Source organism: Glandiceps talaboti, chromosome 20, assembly GCF_964340395.1.
Source record: "Glandiceps talaboti chromosome 20, keGlaTala1.1, whole genome shotgun sequence".
Classification (NCBI taxonomy): Eukaryota; Metazoa; Hemichordata; class Enteropneusta; family Spengelidae; genus Glandiceps; species Glandiceps talaboti.
This window is the reverse complement of record NC_135568.1, coordinates 885,001-894,178: the sequence shown is the minus strand read 5'-3', so window position 1 is coordinate 894,178 and position 9,178 is coordinate 885,001. Positions and strand designations below refer to the sequence as shown.

General features: G+C 36.8%; 1 protein-coding gene across 1 annotated transcript in view; it reads right to left on the bottom strand.

Moving 5' to 3' along the window:
- Window positions 1–1,135: 1,135 nt before the first annotated feature.
- LOC144450416 (protein mono-ADP-ribosyltransferase PARP14-like) overlaps window positions 1,136–9,178 on the bottom strand; it is a 15,720-nt gene continuing 7,677 nt past the window's right edge. The window contains exons 12-25 of the mRNA XM_078141013.1: window positions 9,052–9,178; window positions 8,518–8,569; window positions 8,135–8,287; window positions 7,652–7,720; window positions 6,562–6,744; window positions 6,101–6,307; window positions 5,497–5,672; window positions 5,052–5,129; window positions 4,283–4,640; window positions 3,451–3,528; window positions 3,169–3,313; window positions 2,791–2,909; window positions 2,275–2,422; window positions 1,136–1,629 (exon numbers count right to left, since the gene is read on the bottom strand). The exon at window positions 9,052–9,178 is cut by the window's right edge and continues 95 nt beyond it. Of these exons, the coding sequence (XP_077997139.1) occupies window positions 1,419–1,629; window positions 2,275–2,422; window positions 2,791–2,909; window positions 3,169–3,313; window positions 3,451–3,528; window positions 4,283–4,640; window positions 5,052–5,129; window positions 5,497–5,672; window positions 6,101–6,307; window positions 6,562–6,744; window positions 7,652–7,720; window positions 8,135–8,287; window positions 8,518–8,569; window positions 9,052–9,178 (2,104 nt within the window). The 3' untranslated portion in view covers window positions 1,136–1,418. The remainder of the gene's footprint in view (window positions 1,630–2,274; window positions 2,423–2,790; window positions 2,910–3,168; window positions 3,314–3,450; window positions 3,529–4,282; window positions 4,641–5,051; window positions 5,130–5,496; window positions 5,673–6,100; window positions 6,308–6,561; window positions 6,745–7,651; window positions 7,721–8,134; window positions 8,288–8,517; window positions 8,570–9,051) is intronic.

The following is a 9,178-nucleotide window of genomic DNA, read 5'->3' as shown; positions in this document are numbered from 1 at the left end:
AGCTTCTGGGGAATTATCTCATCAAGTCAACCAATTGCATACTCAGTGGTCATTGCTGAAGGAAAGAGCGAGAAACAATCCATAGAGTTGTGCTCTGAGAACCATAGTCGGAAGAAGGTCAAAGGAGCGTCCCGCTACAATCTTTGTTATCACTTTGGAACGATACCTTTATATAAATCGACGAACCCTATGGCAACCATGCAACGAAGAAAAGGTCAATAAAGTAAAATAGTCAAAAGTGCCCGTTAGCTCGACATGATGGTGATGATGGTGATGATGGTGTTGTTGTTGTTGTTGTTGGTGGTGGTGGTGATGGTGGTGATGGTGGTGGTGGTGGTGGTGGTGGTGGTGGTGATGATGATGATGATGATGATGATGATGATGATGATGATGATGATGATGATGATGATGATGATGATGATGATAACGAGAACGACGACATATATATTGAGCCAAGTGTTCTCCCGTCTTTGAAATGTTCATTGACCAGATTATGTACATAAATAGTATCGAGTCGTAAGAGTCGTAAAGGAGCACACAGAAAGACACAACTTCTCTTATTCACTTGTCTTTATTGATGATGATATTGTTATCATTGGTGTTGTTGATATTACAATGCAGGCCTAAATATTGGATTTGAAAGACCAGTCTTATTCTGTGACAAAACGAAAGGCAACACCTTCGCTAAGAAGGCCTTCATGTAATTCGGTAAAAAATATCGTCTGAAAATCTTGTGTAAAATATATTGGATGGAGATTTCCTTGGCTTTTACAATTACATGTGTTATATTTTCATGTGTAAGTTCAAGTACAAGGTCAATAAAAGATGGTTAACAACTACCTATAATTATTCATAACTAGTGTCAACTATTCTTCTAAAATCCCCCCATACGCAAACAAAACTAAAAGGAACTAACCTACTAGTTCATTCATTCATTCATTCATTCATTCATTCATTCATTCATGCATGCATGTATGCGTGCATACATACATACATACATACATACATACATGCATGCATGCATGCATGCATGCATGCATACATACATACATACATACATACATACATACATACATACATACATACATACATACATACATACATACATACATACATACAAATATACATACATACATGCATTACAAAATACAATCCGCTGCTTTTGTTTCTAAACTGTAATACATTGCGAAGTGAATGATTATAATCTGATGTCATCCATCTCTTCTTTTTCATCAATACGTTTCATGAACTTGCTACACATTGTTAATTCTTACTATTCCTGCGTATGTTGAATTAGTCAAGGCCCGTGATAATATATTAGAATGGATATTTAGACAGCATTCTCTGTGAATGATAATATTTTCAGAATCAACGTCTGTTGAATTCACATTTATCGTGGTACATTGTTAAACCGATTACTAGGTGTCCTCTACCCTGACGAGTAAGCCATACGGAACGACACCCGACCGTTCTGTTGTGGACCATTCCATTTCACTGTTTTTGAAGTTTGGGTCTATGACAGTTGTTCCTGCTCCAACTGTTTCTTTCCCTATCACGTAACTACCAGGTCGAATCCATAACTGAAGTGCTACACTTGCAATATGTTTCTTTCCTTGAGCATCTTTGTATCTAAAAACAAAACAAAATTCTTCTTCGTGTAAATATTAATAATTTTATATTGTAATCATGGTTAGTAAGTTATGCAGGATTGTTAGGACCATCATATTAGGGTGTCTGAAAGGACAGCTCTTCATAGTACTATGTGTAACCAAGACTAGATTTCTGGTTTGTTTAAAACATTTACTAGAAGATTGGTGACTCCACAACAGGTTAATATACTCCAGAGTTCAATTTATCTCACGAAGATAATATTGTTATTTTCAATCGGCCAACTAGCCAAGACTTACAATACAACTTATAAAATTGTAAGTTCCCTGGTCTTCTGGTCTTTTATTATTTTTGGCATTTGATTTATTGTTTTGTTTCCACTTACCAACATGTATTTCCTTTTATAAACATTACAACTTGTGAAATGCTTGTGTTTTCAGAAAACGTTCATGCACTTACGTACTGCTTTTGCTAGTTTTACCGTTTCCACGACTTTTTCCTCTACTACTACTTTTCCACCGCTAATTTTTGTTCCTTTTTAGGCGGTTTTCCACTTATTTTACACCATTTTTACGACACCGGTTATTCGTACAATGTTATTTATTCATCTGCTTGAGTCTGACGCCCCTTTGTTGTTGTTTTTACCAAACTGTATAAACTACTCACGGAAAACGGTGTGCATAGGCTGGATGTCCTGCATATTTGATAGTCGGAGTTACAAATATTTGCCTAATGTCGAATCCCGCTGGTCGTCTGTCATCTGTAAAGTGTCCATCCTTTACAGCTAGTTTCTTGCCACCAAGAATTACGTCACCTTATAATGAACATGGCAGAAATATTTAAGTTTACATGTGTGTGTGTGTGTGTGTGTGTGTGTGTGTGTGTGTGTGTGTGTGTGTATGTGAATTTGTCTCATTTCGTTCGGCTATTCCCTCTATCAACATTTCTACCTATCAATTCCATCCATCATCACCCCCCCCCCCCCGTCATCAATTCATTGACTCTTCAATCATATTCATATAATTGGTTATCTATGTCTTTTAATCTGACAATTAATCTACTGTTTCATCTGCTTCGATCCATTTAATAAGAAAACCAATGACTTCGTCAATAATGTATTCGCTTGTTAGTCGAGAAATAACTGGCAAGATGTCATTTGATCAATGTTGCATGAATACTCACCTGGTAGTAGGAGGGTAGCATTATCAATAATTGGAGCAATACTTTTTACATCTGTACCATGGAAGGCCACATGCCATTTCTCGTTTACACGGAGAGTTTGCAGTCTGTGCTTCGAAACACTAATACAAGAAATATAATGAAAACGTGGTTATGTTAGACATCACTGAATGAACGAATAACAAAGTCTGGTATCTGGACATATACATTGTAACCGTACTACGTTCAAGTTCTCCATAATATGCAATGGTGTGATAGTTTATTCACTATATGAATATATCAAGTTGTGTTGTGACGAATTAATAAATATCTCGTCACTTATCAAACGCCTTTGTCATAACTTCAGAAACCCATCAATTTTATTTTCTGCCCTTTACTTACTCTAAGGCAAAGCGGGCCCAACCTATTGGCAGAGAATACTTCGCTGGAGGTTGCCCTCTATTGGTTACTAACTTGTCTCCTCGAGATTTATGGCAATCTCCACAGAAACATTTATCAAATCTCTTTTCTGGATCAAATGCAGTATCTAAATAGAACAATATAGAAATGCCAATTAGTTTCCTACTTTTTAAAATAATTTTCCTAGACGAAAATATAAAAAAAATGTATTTTTAAAAAAATGTAAAAAAATAGTTGATAACATGGAGTAAATTATTATCTTACCTTGCAATTTCAATGTATTCACGAATTCGCGGCATAATTTATAATACGGACATCGGATCGCTTGTACCCTTGTCAATGCTATTGGAATTAAATCGAGAAAGAAGGTGAATTATATATATATACCTTTGCGTTGTAAACATTTAATGAGAATTATTGTCTGCAGATTGGCTTTCCACCGGCGTACATAGAGGTGATACACAGGCGGGTGGGTGGGTGACTCAGTCAGCCAGTCAGTCAGTCAGTCAGTCAGTCAGCCAGCTAGCCAGCCAGTCAGCCAGCCAGTCAGTCAGTCAGTCAGTCAGTCAGTCAGTCAGTCAGTCAGCCAGCCAGTCAATCAATGAGTTGCTATTCCTCCTTAAAGTTCAGGAGTTTCAGCAACTTCTAAGAACTTATAAGTCTTTCATATAGTCAATGATATGTGGATGCATTGCTGATTGGAGGGTGGGAGGGTGATGGTGTATGGGTGAAGAAATTAGGTCAGTGAGTCAACTAGTCAGTCACTTAGTTAGTTAGTTAGTTAGTTAGTTAGTTAGTTAGTTAGTTAGTTAGTTAGTTAGTTAGTTAGTTAGTTAGTTAGTTAGTTAGTTAGTTAGTTAGTTAGTTAGTTAGTTAGTTAGTTAGTTAGTTAGTTAGTTAGTTAGTTAGTTAGTTAGTTAGTTAGTTAGTTAGTTAGTTAGTTAGTTAGTTAGTTAGTTAGTCAGTCAGTCAGTCAGTCAGTCAGTCAGTCTGAGCTGAGAAGAGAAGAGAGGTTGGTAAAGTGATACAACATGTGTGTGGATGTGCGAGTAACTAAGTTCCTGAAAGTCAAAATACAACACGTTAATTTCCTTACATTCTTTCTGATGTCTCTTCACTTTAACAGTTGTTGACGCGTCACTCACATCGGTCGCTGTCAATTTATTAAAGTCAATTCTGTATTTTTTTCCCTTCATTCTGAAGTCAATTGTTCTTTTCTTATCCTCGTATGCCATTTCAATAATTCCCGTTATGTGTTCATCATAATCTTCGTAGTCGTCACCAATTTGGAATTGCCATCTGACAGTCTGTGCCAAAGCTTTCTGTCTCTTCTCATTGACAATTCTCGTAGTAAAATCATTTACTAATTTATTTGTCTCTGTCAGCACTTTGATAACCTGTGGAATGGGGCCTCTGATACGTAGTTTAGTAGACGTATCCTTGACAACTTCCACCTTGAACAAAATCATAATGAAATTGTCACTTCTAGTTACACATTATCTGCTAAGTTTTATCTTGTCTTCATTCTTAGATCATAGCCAACGCGTATGCTTGAATATGTACATCTACTGAATGGCTAAACAAATGAAACCCTTCGTTAGATATTAGTGGCATGAAATTTCGATATTAAACCGTTTGAACCCTGTTCTCCTTTGAAAGGAAAGCGTCCATCAAATCTCCATGTATGTATGTATATATCATTTTTCCAAGTCAGATACAGTAATGACATCACTACGTGCATGGTTAGATAGGGTAGCATGTGGCAACTGAGCTAAAATCTAATATGTTTTGTGAGTATCATAGAATACAAAAGTCAAGAAAAGTTTGATTGTGAAAATTATAGAACGATTATTTAGGATACATACGTGAAGTATTTGTGCCATTTTAATCACATCAATCAGGTCTTTGTCTGTTATTTCACTGATTATATCTTTTTCTATTACCTGTATATGTAAATGAAGGAGAATATTGATATCGTTAACAACATGATATAAATACAAACCACAGAATGTTACAACGTCTTTGGTAAAGAAGTAGTTAGTCACTTTGTAATAAGATGGGGTCTTTAAAAATATGAAATCCTCAGCTGTTCGGACTTGTATATGCCGTTTTCAATACACAGAAATCGTGAAAACGCAGCATTTTAAAAATGTGTGAATGTTTGTGGGGCACCCTGCAAATAATATTGGGAATATGATTCAAAAGCAAGCTTGTCTATATGAAATCTAAATTACAGACAGACAGACAGACAGACAGACGTCTTTCTGCATAGCAATAATAATGTTACACATGTACTTTTAGATGACTTACCTCTTCTGTAAATTCTTCCTTTGCATATTTCTCTATTTTTGTGACAACATTATCAATATTATCCTTTGATTCCGCATAGATGTTCAGGATAAGTCGATTTGGTGTTTTTGATGTGGGTACTCTTTCTGCATGGGCCATGGTATCAACTGCAGCAGCAAAAACAGAACTCACAGCATCTAAAAGACAGTATGAGAAAAGATAGAACGGTGAGCCGAGATTCCTAATTAATGAGTCCAATATTCTTCTTTTTTGACATATGGTATCTCTACTCTTGCCAGAGGTAGCCAAATACCAGTGTTTGTAATACATGAGGTCGTAGGAATACATGAAGTCTTACAGATGAAGCCGTTGGAACAATTGTCTATTAAAGTAGTTTTGATATTCTCATTTAATGAACATCAGTTACCAGTAATTTAATTAGAATTCTGAGATGACAGTAAGACTATCTCCTTAACGTGTAGCTGTCTACGGTCGTTTGGTTATCATTTTATAACAGGTGACCGTTTAACAATAACTTTGGCCATACAAATGTAAGGTCATAGGTTGCTTGAACAAAATTCAGATTATTATATAAGCATGAATTATTAAGAAAACACACTTTTACCTGGTGATCTTTTTATCACACTTTTAGAATCCGTTCTTGATCCTCCTACAGCAGTCTCCATTGAATTCTGGAATACAGTCACCATAGAATGTTTGAAGATGACAACTCGTACAAGTCTTAGTGACCTTGGTTTACATTGTACAAAGAAATCACCAATCGTCTCAAGAATCGTGTCTGATGCAAGCTTTGGGTTTACTCCAACCTCTCCTACAAAGAAAACAAAAGATATATTGTAACTGAGATTACAATTTTTACAAATTGGAATGATAGCAATTTATCTGTTTATACATTGTGTTAGAATATTTTGTTGACATTAGGAATACTCGTCACGGTCTTGAGGACACATAATATAGGTTTGAGACTTTGGCTGCTTAGCAGTGTCTGAAGTGTGAAATTATATATATATATGTCTGTGTAGAAGTGTTTGTACTGTAATCAACTTTGACTTTTCTGTTATTTACCTGTTCCTAGCATGGGCATAGAAATTGATGACATTTTCTCCTTCTCAGCTAACTTCAACACTTCATAGATTGCGTTGGCAAATGCACTCTCTCCTACTAAAGCATGAATAATCTTCTGACATCTTAGAATACCAGCAGTTGTCATTACTACACTGCCAGGCTTTAAGTCACCATGACGTTTTGCTGTCAGAAAATGATGATATGGTTAAATTACTAAACAAGAGATAACTAAGAGATGACAATGTCACAGGTTCGCACACACACACACACACACACACACACACACACACACACACACGCACACATACATACACACGCGCACGCACGCACACGGACGGACGGACGGACGGACGGACGGACGGACAGACAGACAGACAGACAGACAGACAGACAGACAGACAGACAGACAGACAGACAGACAGATAGATAGATAGATACAGACAGATAGATAGATACAGATAGACAGACACAGAGAGATAGGCACCCACACACACAGGCACAGACAGACAGACAGACAGACAGACAGACAGACAGACAGACAGACAGACAGACAGACAGACAGACATACATACAGACAGACATAAGCACAGATAGACAGACAGACAGACAGACAGATATATACACAGAGACAGACAGACAGACAGACAGACAGACAGACAGACAGACAGACATACATACATACAGACAGACAGGAAGACACACACACTGGCACACAGACAGACAGACAGACACACAGACACACAGACACACAGACACACAAGCACAGACAGACGGACGGACAGACAGACACACACACACACATACATACATACATACATACATACATACATACATACATACATACATACATACATACATACAAACATACATACACAGACAGACAGACAGACAGACAGACACACAGACACACAGACAGACACACACACAGCCAGACACACACATATGCACAGACAGACAGACAGACAGACAGACAGACAGACAGACAGACACATGCACACACTTTTCTTTTCTTTTTCAAGTTAGACAACAATATTGGGAGATAAACAATAATTTTGTTTCTATAGTAACAATCCATATTGATTACACTCACCCAGTTGTTGACATTCTGTTTGAATAGCATTTCCTCCTGCCCTGTGAATGGCTGATTGAACACCGCCACCTTTAAAAAAACAGACATTCAATAAATAAATAAACAAACAAACAAACAATTCTTCAACAATGCTCGTACGACATTTACCATATATAAATTATAATGGTTAACATTGGTTGCGGAGATATACAAGTTTCAGTTTCTCTTCTTATCTCGTTCTCTTGCAATCTTTACCAAACAAAGATCCCAGAATACATAGTACAGAAATACACGTTATGTTCAATGGCAATGCATGCAGTAATGCAATGTGTGATGACCATTTAGTATAGGCTTCACATTGCAATGGAAGACATACCAGTCTCGTGTGCCTTGTCTAAGCAATAAGTCGAAGAAACTTGTTTTACTGGGTCTTCATCCTGACAACATAACTTGAAGGAAATAGTTGGGCTTCACATTGAAGGTTGGAAACTGAAATACAAATACCTTTTGTCATATCTAATTGTGGGTTGGTGCTGTTCACAATGGCGTCAGTAGTTTCAGTTGTGATATCTCCTTGACAAACTTGTAAACATATATCACCAATTTTCATCTCTTTCTTAGCCTTATCAAAATCAGTATATACAGGTGGTCCTCGTCCTAAAGGTAATAATACGTTATAGAAGCATAATTACTAAACAACTTAATCACTGTAGTTGGGCAAAAGTAACGATTGAATTTTCGCATATTTACTGAATTCATTTGATCTAATGATGAGGGATAGTTTACAACAAATATGGGTATTAGTGACGTAATAGTATTACATGAGGTGACAAAGTTGTCAATATAATGAATTTTCAAATCATGAAATCAGAAAATGTCATACATACCGACATCACTCTCTGATGTTCCAATGAATTGCTGCATTTCTTCTTCGAATGCCTATGATATAAATGAAATAGCAAATCCCAAGTAGACGTTATTGTACTTTCAGTTCAATGTCAAGTAACTTTGAGGTTCTCGTCTATAAGTAATATGTAATTATGTAGCAGTAGTGTGTTCTCACTAAACCGAAGCATTCCAACTTGTATCATTTATGAAGAGGATTATTGTTTGCTTGTGTACCTTGATTAGTACAACATCTAGCAAAAGGTACGAATGGGCAAGTCAAGAAAACTCTGAATACCTTTGACAGCTACATCCAGTCTTTCATTTCATTTCAGGTTATTTCCAAACTAGTGACAAGTTAGTCTAGCTGCTAGACCTCGGATGTTCTTCCGAAACAATACGATAAGCGACCATAGGTCGCTTTCGAGGGTGAACACCCAAGGAAGCCCTCACTGCGAACTTCGTTCACTTATCGTATCGGAAGAAAGCCCGAACGTCTAGCAGTAAGACAAGTGTGCTGCTATAATTAATCTTACCTTACGAGTAGCATAGTCCTTATCATATACCACGATTCTTATCTCATTCAGAGAACTGCTTGGGTTCTTACTGCTGAGCGAGATAGCTTCTTCATACAAGATTTTAGCCACGATATCTCTCGGATAA